The following is an 18047-nucleotide window of genomic DNA, read 5'->3' on the forward strand; positions in this document are numbered from 1 at the left end:
CCAGTATGTCAAACCACAAAAATCCCCTGACACTTGAAAAGTAAATACAAGACAGGAATAGCCATTGACCAGCAGAACACATCATGTACATAGTACCTCACAATGACATTGTCAGAGAGTGGCCAAACACTGTAGCCCAGGCTAACTGTCCAACAACACAAGACCCTCCCTCATCTACACATCACCATGACCTTCTGAACAAGTGTGTCTGGGGTATGTAGCCTTCTCCCTTTCAGTCTACCTGGCTACAGTATCCCCCTACCCCTTGGTCTTCATGATCCACCTTGCGTGTAAATAAGGTACAGCCCCCTCAGAGGCATCCTTGACTGTAAAAAAATACCAAATCGCAGACAACTCCAATGAGCCAAACCCCCTAACCAGGTAAAAAGCCTCTTGCCACAAAAATACCCTTGAAGAGTCTCCAGTAGATAACTTGTGGAAAGAAAACTCCTGGCACATGTACAAGCAGAATGATTGAACTACCAAGGTAGCGCAGTTCACCAATGGATCAACATGAAGGGTACCTTTTACCGGAAACACCATACAATGAGGATACAACAACTGATGGGTAGTGTCACAGCTCCGGTCTCCAGGCGCAGGAGTGGCACGAACCAACCACCCCCTCAATGGTCCGGGCACCTGCAAGGTAAAACTTATACAGGCCTCTGAGACCCCGGTGGGGAAAGAGGGTCAGGGATCCATCGGTTGGACAGGCATTGGTATTCAGGATAACCGGAGAGGGCAGTTGGATTTGCAAGGGAAAGTAGGCAAAATACAAAATACAACTATTGACAATAACACATACTCAATCAGAGAAAACATGTTCTACATGCACATAGTAATAAATTAGAGAAATGCAAGACAAAGAGAGACTTATCTCTGGGGTGAGTGCTGGCCTCCTGCCTGCGCACTCTCAGGTCCGGTAACAGGATCAGTTCAATGCTGCAAAGAGAGCGTGAGTTACTATCTGTGTGTGTGTAACACACACACAACAACATTCCTGCCCCAAAGTAAGTGACTTCTCCACAAACAAACACACTTGTCAGCAGCTATGTACGTATACGTTAGCTTGCCCCTGTGATGGTTCCTACACTGTCAATGCAGTAAGGCAGACACACGTGGGCACGAGCAAATGGAAGACCAATGCGTCAAGAATCACACGATAGAATGGTCCCTGGCTGGGCCTGCTAGACGCGTATTTTGAGGTTCGACTTCAGTACAAGTCGTGTTCTGGCAGCTGTGGATTACAAAAGGTAGTGCAAGTGGCAATTTGCACATACAAATGACATGCACTGCACACGAGACAGTGCCTCACTGGGTGTCCCTGTGCGCTGTATAAGTTTCTGGCTCGGAACGCTACTGTGTGAATAACTCATTCTATGGAGCGGGGGACTGGAGGATATGTGTGATGGCCCGTGCGTGGGCCCCTGACAACTTGTCAAGCTACTTGGCATTTGTCCTTCAATGCATCTTAGCTGCACTATGTGCTTCTACAACAATATCTGGGCAAACTCCCCATCAGTGGCGCTACTCAGCATGCATGTGCAAATGGCCTGGTGGAAGCTTGGCTGTGGTGTGGCCCCCTTGTGCTGCTCACCTTGCTTCGAGCTCCTGGAAACACGTCTGCTTCTGTTTGACGTCTCAGCACAAGCCCTGTGCTACTGCTTGTGCACACATGCGCATGTCTTCACCAACGAACGTAGCCAGTTTTCTGGAGTACTTCACCCTGTGTCTGCTGGCAAAGGTGGACTGGAGGCTCTTTGTCCTGCAGAAAGGGCAAAACACATATAAATAACGCTTCAAAGTTCCCTGTATGTGTGTGTCTTCATGCTAGTTGTCACTGGGCCATGTTAGAGTCCTACATCAGAACTTCTCCCACCATCAGTGTGACTTTGACAGGCAAAGGGAAGGCTACTGTCCACAGCATGAAGTGCATCAAGCACATATACAGGAAGGAAAATGACATACATCACAATCTAGATCAATTAATTGTCACATCAATCATGAACTCACCCAAATTCATCAGAGACATGCTGTGTATAAAACCCCCACAATCCCCACTAGGGGTGTTAACACAAGTAGTACAGCAGCAGACAGGCCACAGATATGACAGTCCAAAGCCCTTGTGTAAATGACTGTTACAACAAACCATCCTTGCGAGCCCATGGATAAGGGAGGCAGGAGTGGCCTATGTGAGTCAGGACCCCAAGCTGCAAACACATACATGAGGCAAGCTTGAAGGGCCCAGCTGGAACAGACAGTGGATACTTTCAAAATCCACAAACCACCACACTGTCACATGAATGCACAATAGACAAGCAATTATAAACTATATTAACTAATTAAACTAACCATCAAAAACCATATTAACTAACTAAACTAAGAAGAAAATCAAAAATGGCCACATACGACCCGGTGGGGGGCACCCAGGAAGGGGGAGGTACAGGGTGCACCTTAACACCCACATGTAATGATGTTGAGACAAAAAAAAACCCCTCCATGGGCTCTACGCCTGCACAGCCCGACCTGTGTGGGAGATATCTCGTCGTCCTCATCGCCCTCTTCCTGAAAAGGTTGATGTGGCACAGTCCCCTGACCACGCCTAGGCGCAGCTTGCCCCTCATCGGCAGCAAGTCTGTGGGACAGGTGATCCTGGATCTGTGCGGCGATGACACGTAGGTCAGCATGCAGAACCTCTCGTGATACGCGTGCTTCCTCTTGCAAGGTAGCACATGTAACACAGAGTTCTTCCTGTGTGGCCTGGCTGGACAAGTGGTATACCTCCCGGCAAGCACGTAGCTCAGCCAAGATGGTACTCTCTAGCTGCTCCAGCCTCTCCTCTGACCACTTCCTCTGGGACATCAAGAGCACACCCAGAGTAGATCTGAGGGAATCATAGTCAACCCTCATGGCATCCATGTGTGCCTGTGTGTGAGCATGAATTGCTTGACGCAAAGACACCATTTCAGCCCGGCGTGCCCTGTCTGAGGCCGCCATGCCTAGCCTGAGTGAGCGGGCCGTGGACTGTGACGCCCGCTGCTGGAGTTCCACCTGCCTAGCATTGGGTAGCACGGAATGGGCCACACGCTCCATGCTCTCAGCGATGTTATCAATTGCTGCCCCCTGATGTTCTGAATTGGCAACCATGGCTAGCTCCCACTCAGTATACCCCAGTGGTGCGCGGCCACGGCATTGCTGGGCTTGACACCTGCGGGGCCCAAGGCCCCGACATCCTTGTTGGGATGGCACCGCCCGTGGCTGCAGGACTACATTCCCCCGTCGACGTGATCCCCCAGGCACATCAGCAACTGGTGTGGAGGGTGACCCTGCATCCCGATCCACCACAGGCAGAGGTCCCACCACCGTCTGGCCCTTCTGTGCAGGTGTCGTGGACAGTGGAGCGTCCACATCAGAATCACTCACCCCTGACGAACGTACCCGATGCACATCCAACTCAACATTGTCGTCAGAGGGGTCATCTGGGCTTGACTCATTGTCAGCCACAGACAAGATGGTCTGTAACACATGTGGGTTCTCGTGGTCTACCACCCCAAAACCCCCACTTGTGCCGGGTTGCTGGTGTGATAGCAAACCTGTGTCTGGCATGACACCATCCTCTGGCTCCATTGCATCATCATCTGGAAAGTGGATGCAAATTTACATTAGTACACATGTCAGAAGCACATAACACACACACACATAGACATCACACAGACAGCCAACACATGAAGCAGACATGTCACACACAAATGTGAACCTGACATGCATGCCAGGTCACTTTGACATAGCATCAGTGAGTAGGCATGTAGAACGTGTAACACGGCTCTGAAGTGGGTTGATGCAGTTCAGAACATGTGTACGTTATCCACTATCTACATGAACAAGTTCATCATGATGTGTATCAATTAACTTGAAGGCAGTGCAAGGGCAAGTTTCAGACATCACCTGCATTGTTGTACATGCAATGTGTTGCATGGATATAAGCAACACCCCCCCCTAAGTGAAAAGGCAGGGATGCATTGCTTGGCAGCAAAAGGGCGACCAAAGACCTGTGTATAGGAAGACAGTGGTAGCTAGCATCAATTGCATCATCTGAGCCAACTGACAACACAGCAGATGATGATGGGACAGAAAGCAGGACACATGATGAACCCTCAGTAGTACAGCCATGTGTGCAGAAGCAGCTACACCAGTTGAACAGAGTCAGTGGGCCTGAAATGGGGGGAGGCCTGTGCCCCGCACAGACTGTGACACCCTAAACATCTGTGTGATGCAGGACTGAGCCAGAGTGGGCATGGAATGGATGATCAAATGCAAAGAAATGTAGGTCATCCTGGACACGTACTACAATGATCATCCAGTCAAGGACACATAGGGGCATGCATGGAATACACATGGAGCATGAATGGGAACTCGTGTCCCTGTGGAGCATCTACCATCTGCACAGTCCAAGTGAGACACCCTGCATGAAGTGCAAAGGATGTACCCCACTGCATGTGTCTGGCAGGTTGGCTGGTGGAAGTTTGCATGAACACAGGAGTCTTGAACAGGCCATTGCAGTACACCAACATGATGCACACCTGTGCAATGTTGAAATTGTGGTGCAGGGGTGGTGGAGGGGCAAGGGAGCATGCCTACGTGGAGTACCGGCATGCATGCAGATGACACATGCATGTCAGTCATGCAATGACATAGTCCCAGAAACACACCCCAGGCTACATGCAGAAGGGCCATTGAGCTGGAACATGGACTGTAGGGGCAGCTGGGTGACTAGCATGTGAGTAGGGTGCAAGTGTGGTGGTGAGGACAGTCCCCGTCTGCTCTACATGTCCACTATCCTGCACAGCAGGCACGCATCAGTGAAGCATTGCATGACTTGCACATGAGAACCATGTACACATGACATGCAGTGGCAGTCAAGCACAACATATCACACAAGCAAAACACACATGTCCTCGACAAACAGGCGACAACACTCACTGGACGGGGCATCAAAGTCCTGCATCTCTCCCACTCCTTCGACCATTCCTGTTGGTATGAACTCCGCAACAAGTGACTCGTGCGTAATGAGGTCTTCCTCCTCAGGTGGTTGCCCACTGCCAGTCACCAGAGTCATGTTGTAATTAGAGACACGCTGAGGTCATCCCAACGCTTTTTGCACTCTTGAGCTGTGCTCACCTCATGGCCCAATGCACTCACATGATCTGCAACTTGCTTCCAGTAGGTATTACGATGGGCAGCCGTAGTTTGACAATTTGGCCCCACTAGCATGTCATGGTTGTGTCCCGCACGTAGTCCACGAGGAAGTCCAGTTCCTGCTTGCAGAAAGGCTTCTTCCTCGACGTGCCGTCCCAGCCTGTACTGCAGGTGCAACCTTCCTCCTCTTGGACGCTGGTCCGGACCCTGGCTGGCAAATGCCGCCCTAAACAGTATGGGCAGTGGCGCTGGTGGAATGAGCCAAGGGAGTGGCAGGTGGAACATGGAGTGAAGCCAGGACTTGCGTCAGTGGCTGCTGGGTGCCCTGGAATGGACCCTGCGCAGCAACATCCGCTGTGCAGGGTCATTGACTGGGACTGTCCTGGTTGGTAGACTCACAACTAGGTTGGTGTCGGCTGCATCTGCCCCAGCACTTGCCAACACCCGGCAGGTCGGGGCAGCAGATGACATTACTGCCCCAGGGACATGTGCCTCGGTCAGGGCAGCCCTGCGTGCACCTACGGTGTGCCTCCTGACCTCCTGGAAATCTTCCATGGACTCTTCAAGTGCCAACGCAGCCTGCGCTGGCAGACCCTGAGCCTGGGTGGTGGTGTCCACAGCTGTACCTGCAGATACCACTACCCTTGGGCCCATGGCAGTCGATGAAACTGACTGCCGGGTCACATGGGTGCCAGTGCCAGATGCATCTCCCAGAGCCGCAGGGGGTGGTGGCATGACTGCACCAACATGTGGCACAACATCGTGCCGAGCTGGTGCACCCCTGCCTCTTCCCCCTCTGCAGCCACCTTGGACACCCTAGAGTCCCCCTACTCCCTGGTCACCCTGGCCACATCCCTATCCACGCACGCCACGTGGAGTACACCCCGCTGAGGCGCCCCTCACTTTTGTGGCCTCCCAGCCATGGCACAGATGGAGTAGTGCCGGCACAGATGGAGTAGTGCCAATGGGAGGTGTACACGACAATTGTCCTGGGCAATTGGGGTGAAGGGGGTGGGATACAAGATGTTAACAGCACCCCTGCACCTGCAAGGCTATATGTGACCCCGGTGATAAAGTGACGGGTCAAGCAACGCTCAGGCATCCCAAAACTTTAGTAAAACCGTGCATGCAAACCCCGGTAGCCCACGTGTGTGGAATTAACCTCCCGCAGCACATGGTGGCACCCAGGGACACGAAAAACACATACACGTGGGACACGCAGGCTACTCTGACCTCAAAAATGGGTACGCGATACACAGGGGCACCCGCAGTGGGAAAATAGCGTGCACGACTCACCTTCAGACTAGCGTGAGAATGAAAAACACGCGTAGCCAATTTCCCCGCCAAAAGAAGAGATACGTCCTTGATCCGCTGTGAAGTTGTGATGGCGCGCGAAACAACATGAAGTAGCAACACACATATCGATCTCCACGAAAGGCACGTACAGCGAACTGCCGGGACCCGCTCACCTTTAACCCGTGCTGAGGGACACGCCCGCGCGCATCACTTTTCTTACGCGCTTAGGCCATTTCCTCGGATCACACGCATTAACAAGTGGACGTGTATTTTTTTCACGTGCTGAATCACTATGCACCCGTCACAAGGGAAACGCCTGCGCACATAACTTCACAGATGCGCTTACGCGCTAAGGGCCTTTCCTCAAATTACACGCTGATGTGCAGTTTTTTCACGTGCCAAATCACTCCGTATCAAGCTGGCCACACAACAACACATGGAAGACTATGCTCCTGCCCAGAAGGCCATTTTCCTGCCCCCCAGAGCCCCGAGCATGCTGCCACCTGCCATCTGCTGCTGCCTGCCTGCCTGCTGGCCACATGCCCTGTTATTTGGTGCCTGCACGTCAGCCATCTGCAGGGGTCCAGTTGCTGTGACCACCCCTGCTGGAACCGAAGACTCCCGACTGGTATTACATCACCTCCACAGCCCAGCCCCAGGACCCAGTTGCCCACCCACACCTGCCTCGGGGGTTGCCATGTTGGGGCAAACACCATCGGACACCACTGGCAACCCCAAGCCAGAGAGGCAGAGGGCTGTCAGCTTCAGTGCCAATGAAGTTGGCATTCTGGTGGAGCAAGTCCTGGGGCATTATGATGCCCTCTTTGGAAGTTCACGGGCCGACAATGAAGGACGGAAGGGGATCTGAAAGGACATCGTGGCTGCCATCAACGTGGAGGGGGTGGCAGCCCGCGACATGCAACATGTCCGGAAGCGCTGGGAGGACTTCAGGTCCAGGACCCTCAGCAAGGCGCAGCGCCTCTTGAAGGCAAAGCATGTAAAGGGGTGCCGGGTCCCCCTTACCAACATCCAGATGAGGGTCCTGGAACGCATACACCCATCACTCCACCTCCAGATCCTTCGGAGGCAGACCCATCCGGAGTCGAGCGGTAAGTGTCCATGCGTACTAATTGGATGCTGTGCATGTTGAGGTGTGGCATGAGTGTGCAGGTTGGACATATGTCTTTGAAGGCCCATGTATGGATGTGTATGTACAGGGACATGAGCCTGCCGCATGTGAGTCCAGTCATGTGTGAGGCACATCATTGGTGTATGTGTTCAAATGCATGGTGAGCAAATGCATGTGTCGGTACACACATGTTTTGAATTATGTGTATGTACTGTGGCATGGTTGTGGTGTGACACATGGATGCTGGTTCCACCTTCATGTATGTGCACAATGTACATGTGCTTGTGTGTGTATTTGACATGTGTGCCACTGTAATACACCATGGATGCATGTGACACCGACATGTAGGAGGCTGATTTTATGATGTGACATGGATGCCGATGATTTCACTGCGACAGGTGGTGGAGATGTACAGATGCATGTATGTCTGATGACGTGTGTGCATGTGTTTGGCACTCCCCGTGTTGCATGTAACATCAGGCTAACCTTCGGATGCTCATGCTGTTGTATGTGTATGGATGGTGCTGCCTGCTGCAACATTCCTGTTGGTTTGCGCATGTGTGTGGGTTCAAATTATATGTGTGTTGGGGAGTGTGATGCCATGTGTGAAGTTTGAGACTGCCACTCATGCCCAACTGTCATGTGTGTACCAGACCATTTTACAGTGCCCTGATGCCTGTGTTCTGTCCCTCCCTGACTGATGAAGAGGGTGAAGACAGTGCCGTGGAGCACAGTGGCAGGGATCCCACTGCCAGCTGGAGACGCAAGCCCCAGCCCTCCTCCCATGTTATCATCTCATCGGGGAGTGAGGGGTCTGGTGCCGCGTCCGCAGCCGCAGCTGCCGAGGGTAGGTCCAAGAGGCAGAGGTCAGAGGAGGACTCTCCGGCAGCAGAAGGGGCAGCTGAGACCCCACAGGGTCAGATGGAGGAAGATGGCACTGAGTCATCCAGGTTGGTGGTGGGTTTGGTTGAGGAGGAGGCCGTGGAAGGGCCAGACACGGGGTCTGGAGGGGGGATTCCACTGGTGCTAGTGGTGCAGTCCAGGTGCAGGGACAGGAGGCAGCACAGGCTGCCACGGAGGTGCCTGTGTGTAATCCTGTCCCTGATCCTGTGACTGCATCATCCCGCACCAGCAGGGATGCCTTTGTCCAGACCCGTTCTCAGGGAGGGGATGCGTGCACAACAACTCCCTGCGGACGTGGCAATCCGGGACCATGTTGAGCCTGTCCTGGGTGGGATGGTGTTGCGTCAAAGGGGCATCCAAGGTGACCTGCAGGGTTTTCGTGAAGACTCTTCACGTTATCTGGGATGCCTCTTTGACCGCGTCGACCTACTGGGACTGGTCACCAGTGCTGGATTCCTCCGTATGCTGGACCTTGTAACGAACCCCTCCTCAACTGAATCCCCTTTGCGCCAGTCATCCTCCGTGCCATCTTCCGGCCCAAGTATCACCTGGGTACCCTGTGGAGCTGCCTCTGACCCAGCGGCCAGGCTGGTGGAGGACACATCCCTGCCACAGTCGGGAGTCGGAGGTCAAGCAGGGGTAGCCACCCCAACAACTGCACCCCAGCAGGAAGAGGACGTGCAGGCATCAAGAGGCAGGGCACATGCACGGCAGCAGCAGGCTCAAGGTGGGAGTGATGATGGCTCTGGGCCATCAACATCAGAGGGGCAGGCATTGGCCAGAGGGCAGGAGGACCCTGGATTGGGAGTGTCTTCCGTGTGGCAGTGGTTGGGCCAGCAAATAGATGCGGAGCGGCGGCGGGCAGAAGAGGCATGGCTCACTATGGTCAGGGCGGAGAATTCCATGCGCAGGGCGCTGAGGCGGGCTGAGTGCCTTGAGGCAATTCGCAGGGAGTTGGAGGTGGACATGGCGTTATCCCTGCAAAACCTCGGGGCCATGGAACAGGCCCGCCTCCAGGACATGAAATGGGAGTTTGATGATGCCCTGGCCTGGGAAATCAACAAATGAGCCGTAGGACTTGCCTGCCGCCATTGTATATAGTTAATTAGTGTTAGGTTCCTTTCTGTTTTTCTTTCATTTGGGGTGCTTGGACTATGCCCCACCTTTTTGTATATAGTTGTTTATTAGGTAGGGTTTTTGGTAGGTTTCATTTGGATTGTTGGGCTCATGGACCCTGGATTTGCAAATTTTATACAGTTGAGGACTGGATTGGACTTCATTTTTTTATTTTTTTTCCATGGTGCAATGGATTTATTTTTTCATTTGGATTTTTTTGATGGACAAACCCTTTGGAGACACTTTCATTTGGATTTATTTGGATTGTGCATTCATTTATTTTTTCATTCATTTTGGACATGCAGCCTTTTGTTCATTATTTCTATTATTGTGTGTTTTTCTTTCATTCCCTTGCTTTAGTATTGAATACATTTTTTTTCATACTTCATTTGTGTGGTATTCTCTCATTGGTTTCATGCATGTGGGTTTTCTCATTCACTCGCACCCATTGTGTGTGTGTGACGGACATGTATTGATGTGCATACTTGCCATTTGGTATCTATCATGACATGGGGATTTCAATGTGGGGTGCATGTAATGCTTGGTTGGGTGTTTGGACTGGGGTGGCGTGGGGTGGGATTTGGGTGGCCATAATGGCCAGGAGTGTGTATCGTGATGACGTGTTGGGGTGGGGACATGAGTCGGGGCCTGCTGGCAGGTGCCCGTCACTGCTGGGTGGGTGGGGGTGCAGGGGGACATGAGTCGTGCCTGCTGCCAGGTGCCACTCCCTGCTGGATGGGTGGGGGTGCAGGGGGACATGAGTCGGGGCTCACAAGTGTGCTCACAAGTACATGGTGCCATGTGGGCTGCCTGCAGGGCATGGTGAAGGTTGTAGGGTAGTCCCCTGTGGTGTGGGCTGCCTGCAGGGCATAGGGAGGGTTGTAGGGTAGTCCCCTGTGGTGTGTGCTGCCTGCAGGGCATGGGGAGGGGGAAACCACACACCCGGGAGGGCCCACGATGCCAAATCGCATGTGAAACTTCCCGTGCACCCCCAAATACATGTACCCCGCTTGCACAGGGCCTATCGCGTGTGAAACTTCCCGTGCACACCCCAAATACACATACCCCGTTCCCACAAGGCCTATCGCATGTGAAACTTCCTGTGCACCCCAAATACACGTACCCCACTCGCACAGGGCCTATCGCGTGGGATACTTCTGGGGCGTGCACTGGGAGTTTTAAACGTGTTTTTGCTGGCGCGAGCGAGATACGTGTATTCAGAGGGATGCATGGGGAGTTTTACATTCGTTTTCACTGGCACGAGCGGGGTACGTGTATTCTGGGGCTATTGCGGGGAGTTTTACACGCGTTTTCATGGTTGGAGGGTTGTATGCTGGTCCACTGGCCTTTGCGCCATGTACTGAATTTGTGCACTGTTCATGGCGCATGGGGCGGGTTGGGGGCGTAACTGGCGCTGCTGCAGTGTCGCTGCACCACTCTGCGCCACGGCTGGTTATGGATGTTGAAATCCATGAATCCGCTGTGTGCTGAAATGGGTTTTGGCGCACGCGGCTGGCGCAGACTGCCGTACGCGCACTCTGTGCACCAGCCGCGTTTGCCACTTGTGCACCGATTTCTATGAATTTCCCCCTTAGTATATTAAATTAAATTTAGTACCCAGCGAGGGACAATCAGATTGTTACACACTATCTCATTGTACCTCACCGGGTCTTTACCTGCCTGAAACGGCTCCGGTCCCAGTCACGTCCCTCGGGTTCCTCCTGCGACTTGCCGCCATGGAAAGTGAGAAGGGACTATGTGTCGGTTTTTTTCTCCTTTCCATGGTGGTCATTTTCTTTGTATTTCTTAATGGCTGCCATGGAAAGCAAGAAGAGACTACGTGTAGTTCCTTCTCCCATTTCAGAGTGGACAGCTTCTTTATTTACTTTTTATGTTTTAAATGGCCGCCATGGAAAGGGAGAACGGAATTCGTTTCCTGTTCAATAGCTGGAATCTTTTTTCTATTTGTTTTTCTTTTTTCGGTTGCGGAACGCCAGAGCGTATTGCAAAGGAAAAAAGTTGCTATTAGTACTCTGGTCTCATGGGCCAGAGTACTAATAGCAATAAGCCCCTCGCTGGGGGGCGGGGGGATTACCACTTCAGGTAATGCCCTGGAGCCTGCGTTAAGGCTCTTGCTTTGCTTGGCCCTGCAACTATGGGTCCCATAGTCTGAAGCAATAATTCCACCCCAGCTCAGGGCTTATTGCTTAAAAATATGTTTGAATCAGATATGGTTAACTGCTCACAAGACTGATTAAGAACAGCAATACTCTGAGAGACCTCTACTCTCTACAGAGCTATTAATTGTCTATCCTGATAAAATGTTCTGATTAATGGTGTAGTCCCTGGGAGATCAGGTTCCTTTCCCAGGTACCTCATTGTGAACATAACTCGATCATTGTGTGCCAGCTACCTGTGCTGCCTTGAATGTGAGCATTTCTTCATGCTGCTGTCAGAAATTATTCATTTATTTATTGGACAATTGTATGGCACCTATACACAGGTGTTTCCACGGGCCACAAGACAAGATGGGGGGTCATGGGAATCAAAAGGAAGAACAATAAAAAACGTTTATATTGGCATTGTGACAATCCTGCCGTGCAAGTGCATGACAAGGCACTAAGTGCAAGGGGCAGGGGGTAATGGGAGAAGTGCATGGGTGGGGTACCTCCAAGGGTGGGGGTGGGCAAGTGCTGGATGGGCCAAGGCAGCAAGTGCCAGGGGAAAGGGGGAGGGGGAATGAGTGCAGTCACAGGGAGGACCAAATTGGGCAAGTCCGGGGAAGGAAGCCTGAGGACAGGTGCTGGCAAAAGATGCTGGGAGGACTGGTAGGGGGTGGTCTGGCCCCTGTATGACTCTGAAGTGACAAGGCTCCAGTCGGAGTGGCAGAAGGATAGTTAGCAAGGGAGGGAGAGGGGAAAGGAAGAGGAGAAAAGGAAAGTCTTGAGATTTTTACAGAATTTAAGAAGTTCCGGCTCAGGTTTGAGGGGTGGGTCTTCCAGAGGGAGGGGCCGGCCAAGGAAAGGGATCTACCTCCCACTCTCTGCTTGGAGAATCACTTGACCTGCATAGAGTTGAAGCCAGAAGAGCGCGGGGAGGTATTTAGGTAGGGAAAGCTGGCCGTAAAGAGGTCGCAGGCAACAGACAGCCTTGTGGATGATGAAGAAGGTCTTGAATTTGATCATTGCGGTGATCGGGAGCCAGTGGAGAGATTGTAGGGCTGGAGAGATGCGGACCCTAGGCTTGAGGCCAAGGATAAATCTCACAGTCCTTTTCTGGATTAGCTGAAGGGGACGAAGGGAGGAAAGAGTCAGGTTGAGTAAGAAGCTGTTGCAACATTCTAGGCTAGAGAGAACCAGGGCTCTGGAGATGTTGAGCTTCTGAGGGAAGGTGAGGAAAGGTAGAATGCCCCTGAGGAGATGCAACTGAAAATGGGCCTTCTTGGCAAGGTCCATGATGTGTGGAGAGAAAGAGAGAGAGGAGTCAAAGATGATCCCAAAGTGTTTTGCCTCACAAGTGGGGGAGGGGAGAAGACCCAGGGAGTCAGGCTAGAGTATGGGGGGAACCAAGGAGCAGGCATCCCAATGAGAAGGATTTCTGTCTTATTGACATTCAATACATAGATCATTAGCAGAGCGCCATGCTTGAATAGCAGTCAGGCATGGGGCAGGAGGAGGACGAGGTAGAGGAAGGCATCTTGGAAGAGAGCTGTGTGTCATCTGCATAACACTGACAATTAGGGGATAAAGTGAAGATCAGGTGGGCCATAAGGGCCAAGTAGATGATGAAGTAAACAAGTAACAGAGGGGTGGCCACAGCATCAAGGGCAGAAACAGGAGACCTAAGTGAGAAATAGCGCTGGCCTTATTAATGGGGAGGCATGAGGCAATAAAACTCCTCTTACACCAACTAAATGGAAACACAGCACTGACACTGTGGGGAGACAAATGGCTGAAATCCATCCCACACACTAAGAATAACAAGAAATAGTCAAGACACAAATCCCTATCAGCAGAACTGAGGGAGTAGGACACTGCCAGCTACATCCAAATGCAAGAGAACTACAGCATTGCCACAGGATCCCTATTTAGACAGTCGGGAGAAATTGTGCTCTGACAGGAGAGCTGGCTACACACACAAGAGAGAAATACAGCGCTAATGACTTAATCAGAGCTATAAATACACTACTGGTGTAATAACAATATCTTTACCAAGTCTGCCGTCAGCCACGCAATTTATGAGCACTATGCATGTTCTCCACTGAAGTCCTGTTAAAAACAAGCATTGTATAAGTATTATGCATTTACCAGACACTGCTATCGTATGCCCAGCTACTCTCACCATTTTGCAGCTGCTACTGTCAATGGCCAGTTATTACCATTACAGCAGTTCCTGGTAAATGCCTGAACAAAAGCCTAAACGATTGCCATTGCCAATGCTTGTTTTTGTTCTGCTTGCTGATTTGAGGCAGTATAAGGCAACATTAGTTCAAAGAAACACAGGTCATGGGTCACAACAACACATATCGTTTTTGCCTTTTCTAGGCCAACTTCTTTCTATGCTTTTGAATGTATCCGGCAACAAAGTCTAGAGAACCACTTCACAGGAGGGACAGATACTCTAGAGAGAGCAGTGCATCTGAGACACTAGTGAAAGCAGCACCTTGTGCATTAGTGCTCGTGAATTAGTGCTAGGGAACCACCTCATCCTGATCACTCTGATCAAAGCGTCAGAGAGATAACCAGCATCGATGTCAGCATTTCTACTGTAAACAATTATTACCAAGCAAAGCAGTCAGCTTTATTAACCATCACCTGTTCTTAGTTTCGATTTGCACACATGAGATGAATAAATACCACCAGAAATTGAAAACATTGAAATCTGTAAATACCACAATACATTTCCAGGTCTTTGCTCCACAAGTATTTAATGAACTTATGTTCTGCACAGCAAATACCTCAGAATACTTTCTCTCGCTTCCCACCCCCTTGTCCCACTCTGACCCACTTCTTCACCAAGGGGTCACCCCTGCACCCTCTGCCTCATGCCTTCATGAAAGGGGGGTTTCCCCCCACACCCCACTGTCCCAGTCATCATCCCCACACTTACCTGAATCTCTCAGCATACCTTGGCGTCCTCCTACCCGTTCCACTTCTGGGCCATTGTCAGTCACCCCTGCCGACACATCCCCTACCCGGCCACTCCCTGCCCACTGCGGCCCGGCCCCTCTTCCAATACGGAACAGAAAAAAAACAGCGTTCGGCACTGCTTTGATTCGCTGTGAAGACCCTCGCTGCATAGGCAGAATGTGTAAGACACACCACCCCAGAATGCGAATTAGTGTGAGCTTAAAAATCTCATCTGGGTTTTACTAGTGTATTTTAAAGATTTAAATATACCCAACGAAGAACATGTGATCACAGTCCTTCTTTGATGCATACGTATAAATTGTTATTCATGAATTAAAGAACGTTTGAAATTATTGAAAAAAAGAAATCAGTGTTTTGTCTCATATAAGCAGGCCTGAAAATAAGCTTGCCAGAGGCATTTAGCATTTGTTGAGCTTCTTCTTGTCTGGGACCACTTATATTCCAATGACCTGCATGGAAACAAAAAGCAGGCAATGGGAAAACCATGCTACCAAAATGTGAGATGGCAAAGCTTTTCACCACAAACAGCGCAACATTACCTTGAGATAATATGATCTGTACAGGATCACATTATGGCCTTGTTGAAATGCTTGATATCAGTCTCAACACTTTGGTTCACTGACTCCAATATATTTACCGAACCCCCTTTCCTGACTAACACATAATATTCTTCATTGAGGGTGGCTGCCCACTTTTTGCACACCTCGTCTGGTGGGACAGAGCTCTACATCTATAGCACACTGATGCTCTGAATGTGTATACCTAGCACTTTCTGGTGCTTACTAGCACCAAAGTTTATATACTCAAGTGTATCAAGCTCAGAGAGAGGAAAGGCTGGGTCTTCATTTCCAGTATTTGGGACTATGATCTACCATATGAACAATGATCTCTGCAACAAGTGCTAAGAACACTGAGCTATCTTGATTTTGGCCTTCAAACGTATGCCTTTCAACTTCATTTATCAGTAACAGTCCCGATTTGTGCTCAGTGCCTCAGCAGCGCAAAATACAATGTCATAGCAGGGGCATGCATGTTTTGTAGAAAATATGCCGTGATCTTGCATAGACTTGAATGCTTATGAATGCTCTCTCACACAGTGTTTAGAAACGCTACACACATAGACATTTGTCATGAACAAATACAAATCTTTTTGTGATAAGTAGGCAAGGTTTGTCAAGGTGTATTGTATCTGACCTTCCATCACAATAAAGAGTGAGTGACTCAATGTTAAGAGGCATGAAAGAAACTTAGTAACTAAAATTAATAATTCCTGGTATCACTATCCCTTTGCTACATTGTTCAAATGCTGAACAAATACTCACCTGACCTTTATTGTTCAACTTTGGTCATTGCCTTAAATGAAGGAAATTGGATACAAGAGACTTACCTGTGAGACCTGATACCGTGTCCAGCAGCGGGACCACCACATTGGCTTTTGGATTCATTAGATTACGGACCATAATATCTTTGTAGAAAGAAGAACATTTAAGAAGTTATTCAGCAAAGAATACATTTATCACTAAACATTGAAAAATAACAAGGCAGGACACATATTGTTGTTTATTCCAAAAATAGAGAAAGGAGATACAAAGGATACAGACACGAGAATTAGACACAAGGAAGGAGAGAAGGAGGGAGGAGAGACAGAAAGGTAGGCATGCTGCTAAATTTAGAAAGGGAGACGCGGGTTGAGAAACCTATGCTGTAACTTGATTGGGCACTCTTGATATCTTCCTATTGAGAATGGCTAGTCATCCATTTTTGTTGCTATACCAGAACGCCCTCTCTGGTTGTAGTAGGCTGTGGGCACTTCCTGTTTTGCATTGAAAGATTAAGCCCTCTCCTACTTCTATTTCACCATTCCTCTATCCTAGCTTGGAGTCTGGTCTTCCCATAATGGCCATTGTGACAAAACGTAATCCTGCTTTTGAAGAAATGTCATGCGCAGATGCAAGGTTGGATGATGCTGTTATTCCAACAGCAGTTGTTCCCCCATCAGCATTTAGACCAATATCTGATCTCCTCAAAAGAATGTTTTTTTTCATCCATTTCTATATCTGCCAAGATAACTCATGTTGCCATCTTTGACTGGTGCTTTCGACTGCAAGAGTAATATTATAGATCATCCATATTATGTTGCCCAGCATTAGATAAAAGTATTCAATTATTAGGAACCCTATTAAAAGTGATTTTTATGTGTGGTGCTGCTGCAGCTTATTTTTAGATACAGTTTGTAACCCATTACACTAGCTCAGAAAAATGTCCACAATATGCTAGTGATATTTGATTAGAAAGTGTGTCAGTGTTGGTGCTTCTGCCCCATCTTTTTTCACATATTGTATCGATAACACTAACATGTTGTTATGGCTCAATCATGTTTGCAGTTTCTTCATACTTGTAGGAAGTTATTCCAATAGGGACTGGGATGTAGCATTATGCAAATCTAAAAATAAGCTGGGGTGCCTGCACCGGACTCACATGCACCCCAAAACCATCTTCTTATGCACTTCAGGCTCCCGAAAACCAGTCATTTTGCCTTAAGGGTTAACACTCTTTGTTGGAATTGAGGGGGGTTTGAATGAAGGAAAGTGGGATATGTTTGAGGAGTACATTTGTCTGTATGGTGAGGAACTTTAACTTACTCCTACATCCCATCCCCATTCCCCACTAAGCAATGAAGTAAGAGGAGGATTTTTTAATATATGATTATTTACAGCATGTTCCAGAACCCCCAGAGATGTCCTGTACAAAGAGATAGAGACAATTTACAATGCATGCATTCTTAGAAGATGAAACAGTATTTTGGGGCCAGCCACAAATTACCATTACTTTGTTTATGTGTTTTTTGTGGGGGCTTTGGGTGGGGAGGCACAGGGTTACCTTTCCCGACTTCCTGGACATGTGGGTGACATCATTGAGATGTGATAGTCAGCCTACCAATAGTGTGGTGAGTGGCCATCACTTTAGGGGACAGAGTAGTTATAATAAAATTGTGTGAAAGGCAAGAGTCAGTGGGTAATAACACATCTGACAGATCGGAAGCAGAGTTGGGTGTCCGACAGGCAAGAAGGTGCTGGAGCAAGTGAAGCGCAGTTGGTTTCGGGAAAAGGTGATTTCCCCTGAAAAACTCCAGGGGAGCCCTCCCTGAGGGGCTAGCATAAAGGCGACTGTTAGGCTAGCCACGTGTGATCTCCTGCAAAATGCACAACTAATCTTTAGACTCATTCATCAATGTGATGTAAACAGTCCAATTATTA

The 18047-nt window shown here is 49.6% G+C and overlaps 1 protein-coding gene across 2 annotated transcripts in view; it reads right to left on the reverse strand.

Moving 5' to 3' along the window:
• The window catches only part of LOC138527316 (cytosolic phospholipase A2 gamma-like), a 442073-nt gene that overhangs the window by 194586 nt on the left and 229440 nt on the right, over positions 1 to 18047 (reverse strand). For both annotated transcript variants that reach the window (XM_069638380.1, XM_069638375.1), the window contains one exon: positions 16178 to 16255. In XM_069638380.1, coding sequence (XP_069494481.1) covers positions 16178 to 16255 — 78 coding nt within the window. The remainder of the gene's footprint in view (positions 1 to 16177; positions 16256 to 18047) is intronic.

Source organism: Ambystoma mexicanum, chromosome 1q, assembly GCF_040938575.1.
Source record: "Ambystoma mexicanum isolate Mex_15411 chromosome 1q, UKY_AmexF1_1, whole genome shotgun sequence".
Lineage (NCBI taxonomy): Eukaryota > Metazoa > Chordata > Amphibia > Caudata > Ambystomatidae > Ambystoma > Ambystoma mexicanum.